Source organism: Aedes albopictus, unplaced genomic scaffold (assembly GCF_035046485.1).
Source record: "Aedes albopictus strain Foshan unplaced genomic scaffold, AalbF5 HiC_scaffold_6, whole genome shotgun sequence".
Classification (NCBI taxonomy): Eukaryota; Metazoa; Arthropoda; class Insecta; order Diptera; family Culicidae; genus Aedes; species Aedes albopictus.
The window spans coordinates 22,963-42,762 of record NW_026917420.1 but is presented as its reverse complement, the minus strand read 5'-3'; the positions used below and the strand labels follow the sequence as shown (position 1 = coordinate 42,762).

Here is a 19,800-nt window from a genome sequence, read left to right as displayed (position 1 = left end):
CGTCAAGGATTTAAAAAAATTCTTCGATCTGGCTGACACCACCATCAAATAAACCATTTCTCTTCTGCGGACGAGTACGAACATCGTACGACAGCGTAACCAGTCGGACATTGTCCCGAAGATGGGCAACATCGCGCCCAAAACCGGTCGACAGAAAAGGTAATTTTTTAAATCCTTGACGATTGTAAGAACGATAAGTGTTATGTCTTGTCTCGCGTCGCGTCTTGTGAATAGCATATACCAATCGACCCAGTACGATGATTTGGCATGATGTCTGTCTGTATGTATGTATGTATGTATGTATGTATGTATGTATGTATGTCTGTGTGTAAAATTAGTTCACTCACTTTTGAGATACTTCCCATTGGTCGATTGGCGGCTCAAACATCAAAAGCCAGATAAACGATATGATTATTGGTGCCATGAAATATTTTTTTTGTTAAACGTATGGAAGTGCGATATTAATCAACATTCATTTGAGTTTTGTTGAAACTGTTTTGTGAAGGCTCGAGAAAGTCGCCATCACCGCTACGTGGATTAATTAGGGTTTTTTAACTTAAAAATTATCATAATTCCTAAACAATATGTGAACATTTTAATAGTTTTGTAGCATATTAATTTTGTATCATGCGTGCATTCAAACTGTTCAACAACAAGTTTTTATATGCTTGATAACATAAAACATTCTCAACATATCAATATTTTGCTGTTTTCGAATGATCCATAATTAAATTTTATGTCCTAGGTCACTTTGGAAGTAAAAATTTCATTTAAATTCAAAAGTTAATGTATTAAAAATGTCAACGATCATAAAAGTACAATACATCAACTTCATCTTAAGGTGAAAATAGTTTAATAATGCCAAATTCGTTTTTGCGAGTTTTGTCCGTCCCATTGTATGGAGCCCGGCCAATGTGGCAACGGAGCAAACATTTACCGTGCGGCCAATCTTTCAAAAATGCCGCGAACTCCATGTCTCAACGAATCACTTCAAAACGGCATACGAAAGTGTCAACCGAATCATGGACGAGAACGATCTGTTTAGTTCGATCAAATCTCGCCAGAGACTGCCACAATGTGCTGTACAACATCACCCTGAAAAGTGTTATACAACGAACCGGGCTCAACACAATATCCGGCTAATTTATCTATTTTGTGGACATGTCACGATAGACGGGGGCACAAGCGGGGACACTTTCGAGGTGGTGAAGGACTATTAAGGACAAACGTCTTGAAATCCCGCTACAACAGTGCATCAGAACTTCAGACGCACAAATCTCAAGAAGCAAGTTTCAAACAACAGTGCATTTTATTATTCTGTTCTTGCTCACCTGTAATAAGCCACAAATAAGAGGCCCAGCTCCAAAGTATCACAGATGGCTCTTTTTTGTGTGGTAGTAAAATCAAATTTTCTCGGTGAAGAAACTGTTCCGGAATGTGAAGTAAACACAAACGTTGCCTTTGCCACAAAACTTAAACAATAGATTGATTTCTGTGTACATTTTTTATTGATTGCTCTCAGTTGGCGCAAGAAGTGAAAATAGCATGCAAGAACTTTTATAGCATCTAGTTTCCAGCGCTGACAGCCCGGTGGCGACACCATCACTTGTATTCATTGCATCTTCTGTGCGACTCTCGGTTGTCAACTTTCTCAAATTCTCACCTCAAGCTCACGGAAGCGTGGTAATCAAGAACTGTCAAATCGTATGGAAAAATCGCGAGAAACGTTAATTGTTAGAAAACGGGATAGTTTTGTGAAAAGTTAGTGAATAGAAATCAAGAATGGTTTAGAAAGACAACTTTTTGTGTTTACTTCATGTTCCGGAACAGTTTCTTCACCGAGAAAATTCGATTTTACTACCACACAGAAAAGAGTCATCTCTTATATTTTTAGTTGGAGTGTCGATCTATTTCGCAAAGAAGTTTTCCGCCATGTTCCCGCAAAATGGAATTTCGGATTGACCCGTTTTTCTTGCCTTCCTGGTCACTTTCCGAACTATTTTTTTCACATGAACACGTCGGAGCCAGGTACGAATGCAACAGTAAAATTTTGTAAATCCGATGACCCGTTCTCATGACAAATCGTGACACACAAACATCATCCCATTTTTACTGCAAACCGCCGTTGTTAAGGTAAATTTATCTTAGTCTGTAACGTTTGGTGGTATTGTTGTTTGCGATTCGGACTTTTGCGGTGTCCGGCCATTTGGTCGAATGCCGTTTGGCCGAATGGCGATTTGGCCGAACGCTATTTGGCCGAACGCCATATGCCCGGATAAAAAGGTCGTTTGACCGAATGTCGTTTAGCCGAATAATGATTAAAAGAATAGAATGACATTCCAACTGCCAATAACATTAATGGTGTTAATTAGTAACAGTGGGACTGAATGTTTTAACGTCTTTATTCAGTGTGTAACAGTAACAAAATCACAGTGTAATGAAATCTTCTTCTTCGCTAAATCTTTGACTACTATGATCGGTTTCCGTCTTGAACTTCAACATAGCATCATCTGAAATATTTTCTTCTTTTAATCATACCTAAGCTATTCTTTCTGGTTTTGCCATTCGGGGATGAGTTGCCGTTGAATCTGCCGATATTTTATCAAAAAAAATCCTTATTTTATCCATAGACTGTTCTTTCGAGTTATACTGATGCGGAGAGCAGTGGCATGGTTACTTGAGTTCATCATCAATTTTGTTGAGGCCAAATGGCATTCGGCCGAATGACCCGGAACCACATTTTGCAAGCTTTCCATGGGTAGTTGGATTTACTTCATAATGTGGGGTTCGCGTGCGTGGGTAGTGTGCTTATGATGTGATGACAGCACTGTGCCACCCCTTCAGGAGGAACTTCTGAGATTTTACAGAAATTCCATCCGGAATTCATCCAATAAATTCATCGCGATTTCCCTACAAACTTGTTCCAGGACTCCTCCAGGAGTTTCTTCTGGAGTCCTCGGGGAGCTCTTGCTGAGATTCTTCCGGGATCTTACTAAGGATTCTTTTTACTGTTCCCTCTGGGGTTCTTCCAGGAAGTTCCATCTCGGATTCCTTCAAGAGCGCTTGCCCAGATTTTTTCTAGGAAGTATTTCCGGATTTTTTCAGCTATTCAGTATTGCAAATTTAAACGGTACTGTCCGACGTTTCGGCTGTGTGAGGAAATTAGGTCTATCGTTTACGTTTGGGTACATATTTGGCGTACATATTTTGCGTAAATATAACTTATTTTATACGTTTTCACCACTGACCACGGACATTGTTTCATTCCCGTGATTCTTCTAGAGATTCTATCCCAGATGTCTTGAAAAAAAAATGCTTTCTGAGATTACTTCTTGAATTCCTGTATTTCTTCAAAATAGCTTCCGAAATTTCTCTTGAACTTAATACCGAGATTATTCCAGGAATTCGGTGTCGAAATTCCAGGTTGTCACCGCTGCCAGTCTGAGCATTGCAGCAAAGCATGCCATGGAAACAGTGAGGTAACTCTTAAAACCCTCACTGAGATCCGTCGGCTTTATTGCTGTTGCTGCTGATGCTGCCATGGCGACGCGGTTGGGATGAGCATGTCGCTCAGCTGCTGCTGTTGGGGGGAGAAAACTCGACCCACTGATGTACCGCTCCAGCGGAGGAAGGGCAGAAGCCTCGACCCGATTGCTGCTGCTCTCCATCCGATGATGCGTCCGTCACGTCGTCCGATACTAGAATGAATCCGAACCCGATAGGCAGGCTCTTTTATATCCCACAATTAGGAATTCAACCCCTTGCCACGGCACTCACACACGCTAAAAGTTAGCTAGTTGATGCTTAGTAGGCTGTGGCTTGTTTCTCGCAGTGATTTTGGGTGCTCGTCATCCGATGTGTGATTTGTCTTCATTTTTTTTTCTCTTTTCCGCGTGCTACTTCTGCGCGCCTCATCCCCGCGAGCTTGCTCTCGCGCATATGTTTTAAGCATTTCTGAAGTTTTTTTTTTTAAGTATTGAGCTCAAACTGAATAAGAAATGAATGATGTTTTTTTTTTGTTTAGATAATTTGAAGAATTATCAATTTTGCGGTAATACTTAAGTTTATTTTATTTATTATCTTCTCGCTGTTCTCTACATTCGGTATCTCTACAAATTTATTCTAGGATCCCCTCTAGTATTTTTTTTCTGTGATTCCTGACGAAGCTTCCAGGACATACTTCTGAGATGCCTTAATGGCTCTGTCCGAGAATCCTTCAGGAACCCCTGCCAGGATTCCTCCTGAGATGCCTTCTGAGATTTCAAGGGATTTCTTCCGGGATTTCTCAGGGAGTTCAGGGAATCCTCCAGGAATTCCATCTGAAATTCTTCTGATAGCTTTTTTTTTAATTTTTTTCATTTGATAGCTACGTTTTACAGAAATGTTTCGACTTCCAGAAGATATTCCTGGAAAAATAGAATCTCGGAAGAACCTGATGGGGGAAAATGTGTAGGACATGCTCTAGAAATTCCTGTAGGAACTTCATAAGGTTTCCTAGAAGGATTTCCCGACCGAATCCTGGAGGTTGTTGCTGGAGAAATGCCGGAAGAATTTATTGGAGGATTTTCGGAAGCAGTTCTCGGTGGAATTACCGTAGGAATCGCAGAAGAAATTGCTGAAGGAATCCCAGAAGCAGTTCTTGTTAGAATATCGGATGAAGCCTGGAATGATTTCAGAATAAGAAATTCTGTAGAAATCCCAGAAAGTACTCAAGGAGGATTTTTGCTTGGAATCCCTGGATTTTGGAATGAATTTCTGAAGGAATCTCGGAAGAAATACCAGTAGCAATCGGCGAGAGAACTCCCGGAGGAATTCCGGAAGAAACCCTGTGTGAAATTGCTGAAATTTTCATGAATATTTTCCAGGGATATTCTGGAAGCCAAAAATACTTCTGAAGACATTCAAACATATATATAAAGAGAGGAGAATCCAGGATGGAATTTCTGGAGCATTCCCAGAACACCTTAAGAAACCCCAAAAGGAATCTCTCGAATTCTGAGAAGGAATCCTGAAGGAATCCTGAAAGACATTCCTGGAGAAACCTTTCAGGAGTTTCACAAGGGATCCCAGAGGAAACATCTGAAGGAACCACAAAATGAATGCTTTTGAGGAATCGCAGAAGGAAATCTTAGGATAAATTTGTGGAGCAACCACTAAAAAAAGCCGGGAAGCCGGGGCCCGTGGCGTAGTGGCTACACGTTTGCTTCATAAGCAGATGGTCATGGATTCGATCCCAGCCCCGGCACTTTCGTCAGTTGCTCTTTCCCCCTGAGAGCAGCTGACACTGACCCTCTTCTGAGCCCATGGTTTAAATGAACCCGGATACTTGGACATCGGCGAACGGCAACCCATAATGGACCCCCAATCGGACTGGAAACAGGAACAACCAACAGTCACACATTAACATCCTCGTGCTCTACCATGATAGGGTAGAAAGTGAAAGCATCCCAATGGCAACCAGTCCAGTAACTAGACTAGTGGACAATAGAGCTGTAAATTAGGTTAAGTGATTGAAGAACAAAAAAGAAATGTCAGGAAAAATTGCTTGAGTAATTCTAGAAGGAATTTCTGCAGCAATCTCGGAATTAATTTTTGGAGAAATTTCTTAAAGAATTTCAACCTTCCAAAAACCTCGCTCGTCGTAAACAACGCGAGTGCGGTGCCGTTTCGGTTGATTAATGACGCGCGTTCTGATAGGCTGAAAAAAACCGTAAACTCCTGAAGTACTCTCAGCAGGTTTTCCTCAGTAAATCCCAGGAAAAAAATCTGAAAGAATTATGTAAGAGATTTCGAAAAGAAATGCTTAAGCAATTAAAAAGTAATTAACGAACGGTTTTTTCTTCAAAGTCAAAGACAAGGATACTTCCAAAGGAACCGTTGAAGAACTCTTCGAATGAATTACTGAAGGAATTTCCAAAGGAATTCTCAAATGATTTTTGGATGGCATTTCCAAAGCTATTAAATCTTAGTTTCTGCGAAGAAACTGCCAAAGCAAGGCTGAAAGAATGGCCTTAGAATTTTGTCTATAACAGTTCCCGAAAAAACCTCAAGGATATTTTCTTGGATAAGCCGAAGACATTATCTAAGATACTGCCGCAGAAATTTCCAACTACTTTTTTGAAGAAGTCACGTAGAAATTGTCTTAAGAAATCATATAAAAATTTTAAAAGGAATTCACAAAATAATGTTTAAAGGGATTATCGAAAGATTCCTTAATGAAACTGTTGATGAAATTCCAAAAGGCACTGACGTAGAAATACCCAAAGGGTTTCAAGACACTGCCCGGAATTGCTGTAGCAACTCCAAGGGATTTGCTAACAAAGTTTCCCAAGAAATTTGTGAAGTAATTCATGTTAGCATTGCAGAATTAATATCTAAAACGTTTATTTATTTATTTATTTATTTATTTATTTATTTTTTTCATTTCGTCAACCGACGTAGACTAGTACATTATACATATACATATTTTTTTCTTATTTCTTAGTAATATAATTATGAAATACATTGAAAAATATATTTAAAAAAAAAAAAAAATTTAGTAGTGTTTTGTTTTTTAAGTGTTCCTATTTCTAATGGTACGAAAATATGTTTTCAAATTTTGCCTAGACATGGTAAAGTCAATCGATTCGCAATGTTTATTATAAGCAACCATCATACGATTTGTAGGCCCAAATTTGGCGTAGTTTGTTCGGTGGTGGTTACTTGCGAAAATATTCCGACTTCTTAATTGCCGAGTAGGTATATAAAAATTTAGTTTTGATAAGATTTCAGGCGAGTCTATACGATGCGAAACTATATCGTTTACGAATGAAATCATTGCGATTTCACGCCGCTCTTGCAGAGTTTGTATGTCAATAAGCATGCAGCGTGCTTTGTAAGACGGAAGTGGAAATGATGTTCAGCCTAATTTACGAAGAGCAAACAGTAGAAATTGTTTTTGCACTGATTCTAATCTTTCTTCGTGCGTGGTTGAAAAAGGAGACCATACAGTGCTGCAGTATTCTAAAATAGATCTAACATAGGCAATATAAAGTGTTTTAATTGTACATGGGTCATGAAAATTATAGCAGAAGCGCTTAATGAACCCTAGCATATTATTAGCCCTGTGAATGATTGTGTTGTAGTGGTCAACGAATGTAAGTTTAGAATCTAAGATTACTCCTAAATCCCTAACCCTTCCACATTTTTCCACATTCTTATTTCCTAATGCAATTGGGACATTCGGTGTTGTTCTTTTTCTGCTAAATGATATTAAATTGCATTTTTTAACATTCAGTTCTAATAGGCTTTTGTTGCACCATGTGTAGAATATTTCTATTTCATTGCGGAATACATTGATGTCTTCATCATTTCTTATTTCCAAAAAGAGCTTCATGTCGTCGGCATAAATTAACACTTAATTTCTTGAGAATGAAGGAAATGTCGTTTACATCTATATATATATAAATGAGTTTGAAGTCCCTTTGAGGCAACAAAACTCACGAACGGCTGAACTGATCAGAATTACTCTTGCATGTTTCGATTCGTATTCATGGTGGCTGTGTTTATATGTTAAAAAAAGTTAGGAAAATGAACTAAAAATGTAAGGAAATAGACAAAATGCTGATTTTTTATGACCTGGGAAGAAAGTCAACACGATCGAAATGAAATCCATCTAGAGTGCCAAGAGTGGCAAGACAAAGTTTGCCGGGACAGCTAGTAAATGATAAAAAGAAGAGGTCCCAAATGAGAACCTTGTGGTACACCGGAAGTGACTTGAATTGATTTTGATTTGTATCCATCAAATTTAATTATTTGTTGGCGGTCAGTCAGATATGATTCAAGCCATTTCAGGTGACCTGGTTCAATTCCAATTTTGTGCAATTTGAAAAGCAGCATTGGTATGTCGATGCGATCAAATGCCTTACTAAAGTCCGTATAAAGAGCTTCCACGTGGTTTCCATTATCCATTGCATTCAATATATAGTCAACAAATTGAAGCAAGTTTGTTGAAGTTGATCGGCCTTTAAAAAAGCCGTGCTGCATGTTAGTTATTCTGTTTTTGATTTGTAGAAATAACTTTTTGTTGACAATTGCCTCAAATAGTTTTGGAATGCAGGAGATGTGAATGCCGGGCAACTCACTGGAAACAATCCGTTCCTAGCCATCTTAGCAAACTGCAGTAGAATCACTTGGCATAATACGGAACCTCACGGTGATGGCGACTTGCTCCGCCAACAGTCCACTCGTCGAAGAGGCAGCATCACACTGACGACGACCCCGTCATGGTGCTGGCTGTCACTGATGCTTGCTAGGGGAAATACACGCATGGGGAATGTTACTCAGCTTTGTTCATACCCCACAGGAGATATTGGCTATTCCGCGATAATTACGTACGTCTGATTTACGACCTGAACTGAAGGCATTACCGAAGGCATTCTCAAAGGGATTAGCGGAGAGATTGCTGGGTGAATTAAAATAAAATAAAATGAAAACAAAAAGAATTTGTGAAATATTTTTTCATTTTCATTTTGCAGCAGTTGGTGGGGCAATAAGAGCGCAAGTCAATCCAATGCCGAAGATCAAGGAGGGGTAATGGCCGTAATAGTCCGTGCGGACCACATGAACACCATCGGAAGGGTAATGGTATAGGTTAGGGAAAGGTATTGGACTAGACTTGAGACACAATAATGCAAATACGGTAGAAAGTGTGAAATTGGTTTCTGTAGTAAGGTTCATGTTGTATGTTAGGTCCTTGTCAATTTGTCAGTTAGTTGCCTTATATTCCCAAACTTAAGTAGCGTTACTGTTTTGCCCCATATCAAATATGTAGTCTCTACTCTATTGAAGTGTTATATCAAGTAGTTATGTTCATTATGTCAGTAATTGCTGGTCACAATATTTTTGCGTCATTTATTGCAGGTTATTATTTATGATAAGTAGTAATTTTCGTTCAAAATGTCCAGACTAATTGGTCTTATTGATAACGCATTAGCTTCAAAACTAATAAACATTTGCACTTAACAGGATTTGCTCCTAGATCCTGGCAATATACGGCTAAATCTTCGAATTGTTTTGTCAGTCATACTAGTTTTTCTTGTAGAAACCATGTCATACTCCCTCACTTTTCATATAATACGAACATTTAAAAACGTAAAAATACCTTCCTTATCATACATAAGAAATGTTGTCCAGCTTAGTCAAAGAAATAGATAATCAGTTTTCGTCGAGTCGAGACGCATTGACCTCAACAAAGCATCTTAAGTTATTGATCATGCGTTAGCTTCGGAACTATAAGCACAATTAAGTGTTGCAATTCGGGCCGGGAGTTAGTACGGACTTGACAATATCAATGCTATTCCACAAATTTGCAAAAAAGAGAATTAGAGCTTTTGAAAAGAAGAAAACTACTTGAAAACTAGTTATTCATTCGTACGCTTAACGTTACTTAAATTTTCATTTACAATGCGAAAAAACGAAGTACAATTTCCCATCCACTTAGTTTCCTGATAAATTCTTGTTTCCCGCCGTATGTTAGTTATTTACCTTTGCACGATTAGAATTCAGGTTCCACGGAGAGTATTTTACATTTGTTTTCTTACTATGTCGATGATACTTCCCCCATAGATTGTGTTTGTTAACTTCTGGTTGTCTTTCGAAGGGCTCCACCCCATTACCCCGAACGCCATTACCCCGAACGCCACTACCCCGAATGCCATTACCCCGAAAGCCATTACCCCGAATCGTTCAGGAGATCACCAAAAAAGTGGTGACCGATTAGAAGTTGATGAAGGTGGTTATAAGTTAGAAAAGGGTAATCAGTTACTAGTGTAGGTATGAATACTCTTCTCCATCCTATGCCCCTATGTTAATTCTATTCTTAAACAGACGATTTAGGTACCGATTTTTTCCGTTTTCTTTTTGTAACGAGTAAAAAATATAAAAATTAAACACAAATCAAATAGCTCTTATTTACTTCGTTTTAGATAGCATGACAATGGGAGCACATTGTTTAAGATAGGTTCCGTTTCCCTTAGGTTTCCGTATGTTATGCTTCATGCAAAAGTAAGGTTCGTAAAAACGAAAGCAGCAAACGTAATGAAATTAAGAAGACAAGTAAAGACAAATTTTCCATATTTTAAACTAGCTGCTCTTTTGAACTTATAGCTATGGCTATAAAAATTACAAGTATTTCAAACTGACATTTTCCCTTCTTTTAAAAGTTGGTTGGCCTCAAGCACGATTGTAACTGGTGGCAAACGATTATGCTGGTTATCAAACTACACTTCTTCAAATATTTGCCTTCTTTTAAAAATAGGCTGTTTTTTTGAGTTTGCAGTTTCCAACCGTGTACTATTGCAGAGTTGTTTGGTAGCCAAACTGTTAATTTCTTTATAGAAATGTTTCCTTCTTTTCATCAGAAGCTGTTCTTTCGAGTTTGAGTGTTACGTAGTTTATTTGCAAACGAATAACTAACTCCATAGCGGATTTGTTCTTCTTTGAATAATAGGCTGTTCTTTCAAGTAAAATTTTTCAGAACTAACTTGCGGCCAAACTGGCAACTAGATTTCTTTTGATTTTCTTTTGATTTTGATGATCAGTTTCCAGAACATCAAGCCCTAAAATTGTTCTCTGAATATTTTTTTCAAGATTGTAGTACTGGACTGGATTTTAGATATTCAGTTCAGTTCACTTAGCAAGGTAGATCCAGCATCGTTGGACCAAATTAACTATTTTTTTTTCTGGCGACTAAACTATAGCTTTTCTTTTCAGCTTCAGCTGCACTTATATAGTTTACTGGGAGTGAAAGCTGCTTACTGTATATGAGATTTGCCCTTCTTTAATTTATAGGCTGTTCTTTCTAGTCACGTCGTTACCGTGTTGATTGGCGACATATCTCTATTAATTACATCTAGTGTTTTTCCTTCTTTTAAAGTTGGGCTGTTCTTTCGACTTATATTGTTACAGAGTTGTTTGGTAGCCATGTTGCCCTTTGCAGATTTATGTATAGGGGCCGTGCATAAACTAGTAGTAGTAGGAGAGGGTCTATCCAAATTCTAAGTTCTATACAAATTTACAAATTTTTTTATGAACAAATCGTGGACTTCGTGGCCGAGCGGTTAGCGGCGTTAGTCGTTTAGGTATCTCGCATGCCTCGGAGTGTGGGTTCGAATCCCGCTCCGGTCGAGGAAAACTTTTCGTCAAAACAGAAAATACTCCACTGGGCCACTGAGTGTTATACGTGTTGTCCATTGTCTAATGTTAGTAATGTACAGTCTGTGCGGCCTCTGGCCGAAGACGGTGTAATTGTCTTTTAAAAATCTACGATGAGGAGGGGGAGAGGACCAAGGTGACCAAAATTCGGTCTACGTAATTTATGAATGGTCCCATAGGAGATTTGCCCTTTAATTTATATGCTGTTCTTTCTAGTTATATCCTTGCAGACCTTATCGGCGGCCAACCTATCAATCACATTTTTTCACATTTTAGGAATGTTTTTTTTAAGTTACACTGTTATTGAGTTTTATTACCAAATTGTCTATTCCTCCTTAAAAGATTTTTTCTTTTTCTACACACCTAAAAAAAATCATGCAATTTTAGGTGTCCTGAACCTGACATATACGAGCTTCTTCAAAGACACAAATTTAGAGGTCAAAACATGTAAATTTACGTCTCCCAGGACTTATATTTTCTTAGCGTCTAGCAATCGCTAGAACCGAACTGATAAATAAAACATATAAAAGTATAATATCAACATGCCTGGACTCGAACTTAGGATCTGCTGATTGTGAGCCACATCTCTTACCTCTCGGCTATTTCACCGAGTTGGAAGGTGGCAGATGAATGTGATACAGTAGACGTTCGATAACTGCAACATGTTTACGTTTCACTTAGCGAATAAAATTCGATAACTGCAACGACTGACAGACGTCAAAGAACTGTCAGTTGCTGCAGAATGGAGCCAATGTGCATACGAAAAACATCGCACTGCAACAAAAGTACATGCGAAAAACATCGCATCGCTGTTGACGTTTCGTTTTGAAGGATAGCGGTGCGATAACTGCAAAACTGTTGCACTTAGCGGACTTGCAGTTAAAAAGCATTGCAGTTAAAGCGTTTGCACCGAGCGAAAGTCTACTGTACTGATTGTACGTTTCTGGTGAAGTGGATTTGTTGACATCTAACGCAACCAACCATGCGCGTAAAATTGAGTCCAATTTGTGATTCAGTCTTGAAAATGTTTACGTTCATTGATGTTTCTGTCTCGTGCAAATTTCAGAATTTTTAAGTGTGTAACTATAAAATGTTCTTTCCGGGCCAATTTTGCAATTTGTATTATTTGATCTCGCCTAATGATCAGTAGGCTTATTAGTGATACTTTGGCCAAATGTCTTTTCGGCCTAATGAGCCAATATCGATAGCCAGTATTTGAAGGACCTTTGCTGACAGCTCTATCTCATACAAGATCATCTCTAATACGTATTATTCCATTATTATGTTTTAAGGTTATTCTTTACAATAATATCTTCTGGTATTAAAGCTGTCAGTAATGTTATTAAAATAATAAAAATATAAATTACCCATCATCAGAATAACCCATCTAAAAATATGCTTTCGGGGTAATGGCGTTCGGGGTAGTGGCCCATTCGGGGTAGTGGCGTTCGGGGTAATGGCCCATTCGGGGTAACGGCTTTCGGGGTAATGGCCTATTCGGGGTAATGACTATCGGGGTAGTGGCGTTCGGGGTAATGGCGTTCGGGGTAGTGGCATTCGGGGTAATGGGGTAGAACCCTTTCGAAGATCTTCCATATGTTAATCTGAAAAAGCTTGTGCTCATGCACCGTTCATGTTCCGCAAGGATGCGAACCATGCAACATTTTATAGAGAAAAACAAAGAAGGAAAAATTGATTAGTAATTATAATGTGTATATTGTGTAATAGCAGTAGTGAATAATAGCAGTAGCTGTATTAGTATTGGTGTGTTAATGTTAATTGAATGTATTTGAAGAATAATATTAATAATATTTCCAAGAAAATAAAATATTTTGTATTTGCAGCATTAGCTGGGCCTTTAAAAATTTCAACATTTGATTAAGATGCCGAACTATCAGGGCAGTGGTAATCATCTCAGCCATCCCCCTGTCACAACCCAAGCAACATCGAACCAACTGACCCAAATTCCCGTGCTCGGGTAGATAATGCAAGTACCTCACCGCGCAAAAGAAATATGGTCAACCAGTCGAGCCAGCCGAGCAACAGCAGAAAAATGCCCAAAATAGAGGCCCCTCCCTAATGGTCCAACTACCCTATATCGACTAATTATTTCCTCAATTATTTCCTCAATGTGGTCCACGTCGTCTCGCAGTCATGTGTAGCTATACTTTTAATTAAACTTTATGACTAAATATTGAAACTAATAAATACAGTAATGAAAACAATGTTTAGAGTTGAGATGAGCACAATTTTGTATTACAAATGATAAATATTTAAGTTTTTTTCAACATTTATTCGCTTTATTAACATTAATTTTGACTGCGAGACGATGGAAGGTGATTCATACAAGAACGCTTATCGGATGGCACTTTATCCGATGAAGTCAGTCGAAGTATAATTCTCCTTCCTTTGCTTAAATCCGCCACCCAAAGCACGCACCCAGTCGGCCATTGAGGAAGCCGTTGGCTATTGGATCGAATTATCCTGGGACATAAGTGGCTTTGATGGCCACTCCTGTCGCACCCATTAATCTAATGTTGTTATATCAGAAAAAAATACAATAAAGTAATAAAGAAATATGTTTTAACAACACTAGCAACAACTGAAACAAGAGAGCCCTCAGAAGACACTCTTCCCTAGACATTATTGATCCAAAGCCCAGGGAAAAAGAATTTGTGAAATAATTAGCAAAAAAAACTGCTGAACCAATTGACGAAAAAAATGCTTGCATTCCCAAAATGTTAAGCAAAAAAACTTCCATAACAACCTTTAAATGGTTTGCTGATGACATTGCCAAAATATACCGAAGCAACTTTTAAAGAAATTGTGGAAGTAGTATTCAATGATGATTTTGTAGAGATGCTCTCAAGATTTTTGTACAATTGAATCCAATTCAGGAGTATGTACTGGTACTGTTCATCTTCATATGCGGGGCCTCAGAATGAATAAGAGTATCATCGACTATTGCCCTTTAGACCTGATCAAGTTTGCCGAATTCTTTCATTTCCTCAAAATGTTGCAACTTTTATCGATAAACTATATTAACCTACCATGCAAGTTCAAAATTTTGCTGAAATTTTTAAATTCTGTAACTTGATAGCATTGCCTAGTGAATAATCAACTAGGTTATCATAGGAAAGCCTTTATGACAAGCTTGTAAGAATCCCAAGATGGCTGCCTCAATGACCCACTTTTACACGTTTGCATCTTGAGAATTATGCATGTGAGGTTCTGGTGCCATGTTGAACTCAGATCCTAAGATGTTTGTCCTTAATGGCCAGATAAACTAGACTGAAGACCAGATTTCTTCTTAGTAAAGTGTTTTAAAATGTTCCAGAGAAAATAGGTAGAGAAGCAAAGAGTGAACAGCCGTCTGAACGGTGACACTTTTCCTGTTTTGATTTCATCACACGGATGTTGGCAACTGTCGCAAAACAGATAAATCCACCTATCAGGGGTAGTATCTTTTTCGTATACTGCATTGAAAAATGATTTATGCTGGTGATTTATTAATCAGAAATTATCTAAATTGTATCCCAAAATGGAACAATTTTCATCTGTTTAAAGGGTCAATGTTATTTACATTGATATTCTTTATATTTGAAAATTTTGGTGAAAAATGTTTGAAATGATTGCAATACTTATCTTTGATAATGAGGCAATCGTCAAGGCTTGTTGATTTTGTTCGATAGAATACCAGTTTGACGGTTCGATAAGGTATTTTTGGCTTCACACTCTTCGCTGTTCTACCTATTTTCTCTGAAATGTTCAAGATTGACTGGCGTCACCTAGCGGAAAAGCCTTGAATCAAAAAGTTCGTCTTCGGATAGTTCTTGCTGTTCTCAGCAACTTTGTCGAGGACGAAATTCCTGGATATTAGAAATTTCTGGAACTGCGTTTATGGGGCGTGCCAATTTTGATATATACTAAGAGTATGGAAAAATCACCTCTAATGCAATGGTTTTTATTACACAACTCATTTGAGTTGTATAGCGTTCATAAGATATGAAAAATATAAATATAATAACAAATATGAATGAGTTTTATAAAGTAGAAATTAAGTTACTGAATTACATGAAAAACACAGACAGTAACGTTGACACCCCCAAAATCCTCCTTCTCCTAGCTACACCAATCGAAAAGGAAATGTAAAGGTACGAAAAATTCGTTGAAAGCAGCAAAACCCTTGCCGCGACAGATTGAAGGTGGGAAAACTGTTCCCCGCACTATGTTCGCGCTTTCCTCGTTACAACACCCCGTGTTCCACCTTACCTTTGGCGTAAACTTTGAGCACGTTGTTAAAGTTTTCCGGTATCACAATCTGCTCCGGGCAGTAGATTTCCGACAGCAGGACCATGTCGACCGGCGTGACCAGGTGACCAGGCGGACGGGTGGTCAGGCAAAGGAAAACTTATTCGACTCCACACGGATCAGAACGTGGTAGAAGTGAGCTAGTGATCTGGCACAATCTGCACAGTGCTCTGTTGTGCTTGAATTCGTAGGAACTTCTAATTGTACTGGGCTCGATTGGATCGGATTCGATACTGACGTCCCGTCCCGGGCTGTTATCGATACATCGCCGCGCCGGTCCGGTTAGCATGGATTGCTAGGGGTTTGTTTTTCGTGGTGTTTTTTTTTTGCATTCAACAAGGACGACGATAGGACGGCGAATGCGCGTGGGCGGTTTTGCTATGATACGGTTGCCGTTGGTTACGAATCGTTTGCCGTTGGCGGCAGGTTGTTGACATTAGTCCTTGCATTAGACAAAGAATAAACTGCATTTAGTTTGTTCCGGAAAACAGACTCATTTGATAACTTTATTTGGCCATGTCACGGGATAAGTCAAGCAAAATAAGGATATGTGTTTAAAATAGTTGTTAATCTATTTACTTCTTCTTCTTCTGCTTGGCTTAACATCCTAACTCAGACTTGATGCACTGGAATATGAAGTGAATCAGACCTGAACCTCTTGAATATGAAGTGAATCAGACATTAATGGCTTGAGTATGAAGTGAATCAGAGCTGAAACACTTGAATATGAAGTGAATCAGACCTGAATCACAAGAAATTTGAAGTGAAGCTGACCTGAATCACTTGAATTTGATGTGAATCAGACTTGAATGACATGAATTGGAAGTGAAGCAGACCTGAACCTCTTGAATATGAAGTGAATCAGACATTAATGACTTGAGTATGAAGTGAATCAGAGCGGAAACACTTGGATATGAAGTGAATCAGACCTGAACCTCTTGAATATGAAGTGAATCAGACCTGAATGACTTGAGTATGAAGTGAATCAGAGCTGAAACACTTGAATATGAAGTGAATCAGACCTGAATCACAAGAAATTTGAAGTGAAGCAGACCTGAATCACTTGAATTTTATGTGAATCAGACTTGAATGACATGAATATGAAGTGAATCAGACCTGCACCTCTTGAATATGAAGTGAATCAGACCTAATGACTTGAGTATGAAGTGAATCAGAGCTGAAACACTTGAATATGAAGTGAATCAGACCTGAATCACAAGAAATTTGAAGTGAAGCAGACCTGAATCAATTGAATTTGATGTGAATCAGACTTGAATGACATGAATATGAAGTGAATCAGACCTGAACCTCTTGAATATGAAGTGAATCAGACATTAATGACTTGAGTATGAAGTGAATCAGAGCTGAAACACTAGGATATGAAGTAAATCAGACCTGAACCTCTTAAAAATGAAGTGAATCAGACCTGAATGACTTGAGTATGAAATGAATCAGAGCTGAAACACTTGAATATGAAGTGAATCAGACCTGAATCACAAGAAATTTGAAGTGAAGCAAACCTGATTCACTTGAATTTGATGTGAATCAGACTTGAATGACATGAATATGAAGTGAATCACACCAGAAACTCTTCAAAATGAAGTGAATCAGACCTGAACCACTTGAATATGAAGTGAATCAGACCTTAATGATTTGAGTATGAAGTGAATCAGACCTTAATCACTTGAATTAAGAGTGAATCAGATCTGAATATCATGAATACGCAGTGAATCTGACCTGAGCACTTGAATATGAATATGAATATAAATATGAATATTCAGATTCAGACCTGAATCACTTGACATGAACATGAAGTGAATCAGCCCTGAATGATGTAAATATGAAGTGAATCAGACCTGAATCACTTGAATATGAAGTGTATCAGACCTGAAACAATTTAATATGAAGTAAAACAGACCTGAATCACTTAAATTTGAAGTGAATCAAACCTGAATGACATGAATATGATGTGAATCAGACCCGAATTACTTGAATATGAAGTGAATCAAACCTGAAAAACTTAAATATGAAGTGAATCAGACCTGAACCTCTCGAATATGAAGTGAATCAGACCTGAATGACTTGAATATGAAGTGAATCAGACCTAAATGACATGAATATGAAGTGAATCAGACCAGAAACAGTTTAATATGAAGTGAATCAGACCTGAACCACTAGATATGGAGTGAATCAGACCTGAAACACTTTAATATGAAGTTAAACAGACCTGAACCACTTGAATTTGAAGTGAATCATCCCTGAACCATGAGGTGAATTAGACCTGAAATTTTCGAATATGAAGTGAGTTAGAGCTGAAACACTTGAATATGAAGTGAATCAGACCTGAATCACTTGAATATGAAATGAATCAGACCTGAATCACTTGAATCAGATCTAAATGACATGAATGTAAAGTGAATCAGACCAGAAACAATTCAATATTAAGTGAATCAGACCTGAACCACTTGAATATGAAGAGAAACGGACTTGAATAACTTGAAAATGTTTCTATTATTATTGTTCGAAATTGAATGTCTGTTTTCGGTGGTTGAAGGAAGGTTCACTGGAAAGAGTCAGAGGATGGAGGTTAGCGACGTTTAAAGGGAGTTTACACACTAAGATGAGCTCGGCAAACGCCGGCACCACCGTGTCTCAGCTAATATTTATACCGTATCTCGGTAAAAATTTACGTTTGTTAGCTGAATTTCGGCAAAACTTTTCCTGGACCTCAGCAAACAAACAGCACGATTGCTGAGATCTCGTTGAAAAACAAGTTTGCTGAGCGCTCGGCGGTGCCAATCTCGGTGAAAAGCAAGAAAAATTGCCGAGATTCAGCGAAAAAAGTTAAGTGTGTAAGTTAGAGCGGGAGGATGTTTAAGGATATGCAAGAATTCTCTGGAGAATGGGTCATCCAATTTACAAGCTAGTGGTCTTTCACTGTATCACCTAAAAAGTTGTACTAACATACGCTCATACATATATGATTGACAATTTTTCTGTTGAACCCCCTCAATCGCACTGAAATTCCCTAAAATTTACTGAAACACCTTGAAATACCTAGAAAATATGTGCAAAAATTGACAAAAAAGATAACATGCTATGTAAACTGTCTCCGTTTTTTTTCATGCCTAAGCAAATATTTTCAAGAAATTCTAAATCAACGGTCTACATACAATCTACATAGCGTCGGTGGATAGCACCGACCTCAGTTCAATTATCGACACCCACCACATCGCACCGTAAATACACCGGGAGAAATAAGCAAAGAAAAAAAGGAATACCAATTAAAACAATATCCTTTCTCATCACCTGTTTTTCCCATGTTCTCTCTTCCGCAGAACTCCCGCACTCGCCGCCCACTTTGTGGACGGAACACACCAAGTACGACCCGGGGGACATCCTGCGGGCCAACTGTTCAACACCGCCCTCGAAGCCGGGTGCCACCATCACTTTCCTGCTGAACACTATGACGGTAAGTTTTGCGGTGTCCTATACCTACCCCCGTTTGTCATCCGGCAGCGAACAGCTAGAGTGTTACATGTCTCCGCATCGGAATGAGACCCTAGTAGGTAGATTCTTTGACCTTTGGGAGAGGGGAGAAGTAGGGTCTCGACAGGGGGTTCATTTGCAGTTACGCGCGGGTGATTAATAATGAAGTAGGTACATTTGCTGCTTGCGCTTTCCTTGCTCGTCGGAAGGGGACAGGGCTGCCTTTCCACCGGAATGTGCCCTGAAGAAACTCCGACCAGCCAGCGTGCGCTGGCTGGTTGATCGAGAAAGAATAACACCGGGGAGCTCTGTGGTGGTAATCAAGTAACCGCCATGCTGTGTGCCCACTGCTCAGAGAAAGTAGTTAGTTATTGGAGTAGGTACTCCGGGAGATGGACGAGCAGTCTCATCAGCATAGGTGTGGTAAGGATGTGTTCTGGAAGAGGGGTAGAAGATCCGGCTAATGTAACGTCTTATATTTTCGATGCTGAATATCATAACAAAAAGAAGGTCATCCATATCAACTTAGAATTTGAAAATGGTATACAGTAATGTTCCGATTTTATCACGCCCTTCGCATGTCAGTCCTTCATTTTTCATTAATTTGCTGTTACATTTGAGAGCAAGTGCTTCCCCTCTTCTTCAAGATGAATGTTGAAGGCGCGTTTTACGACGATAAAAATATTTAAAATGCAAATAGATTTTATAGAATATTTGAAAGCAGTTTTGAAAAGGGGCGTGATAAAGTCGGAACAATACTGTATTTTCAAGTAACGCAGTTAATGAACGATTCCTTACCCTTATCTG

The 19,800-nt window shown here is 38.7% G+C and overlaps 1 protein-coding gene across 1 annotated transcript in view; it reads right to left on the bottom strand.

Moving 5' to 3' along the window:
• LOC134284710 (uncharacterized) overlaps positions 1-15,852 on the bottom strand; it is a 33,602-nt gene extending 17,750 nt beyond the window's left edge. Inside the window, exon 1 of the mRNA XM_062843865.1 lies at positions 15,466-15,852. Coding sequence (XP_062699849.1) covers positions 15,466-15,550 — 85 coding nt within the window. The 5' untranslated portion in view covers positions 15,551-15,852. The remainder of the gene's footprint in view (positions 1-15,465) is intronic.
• Between the last annotated feature and the right edge of the window lie 3,948 nt (positions 15,853-19,800).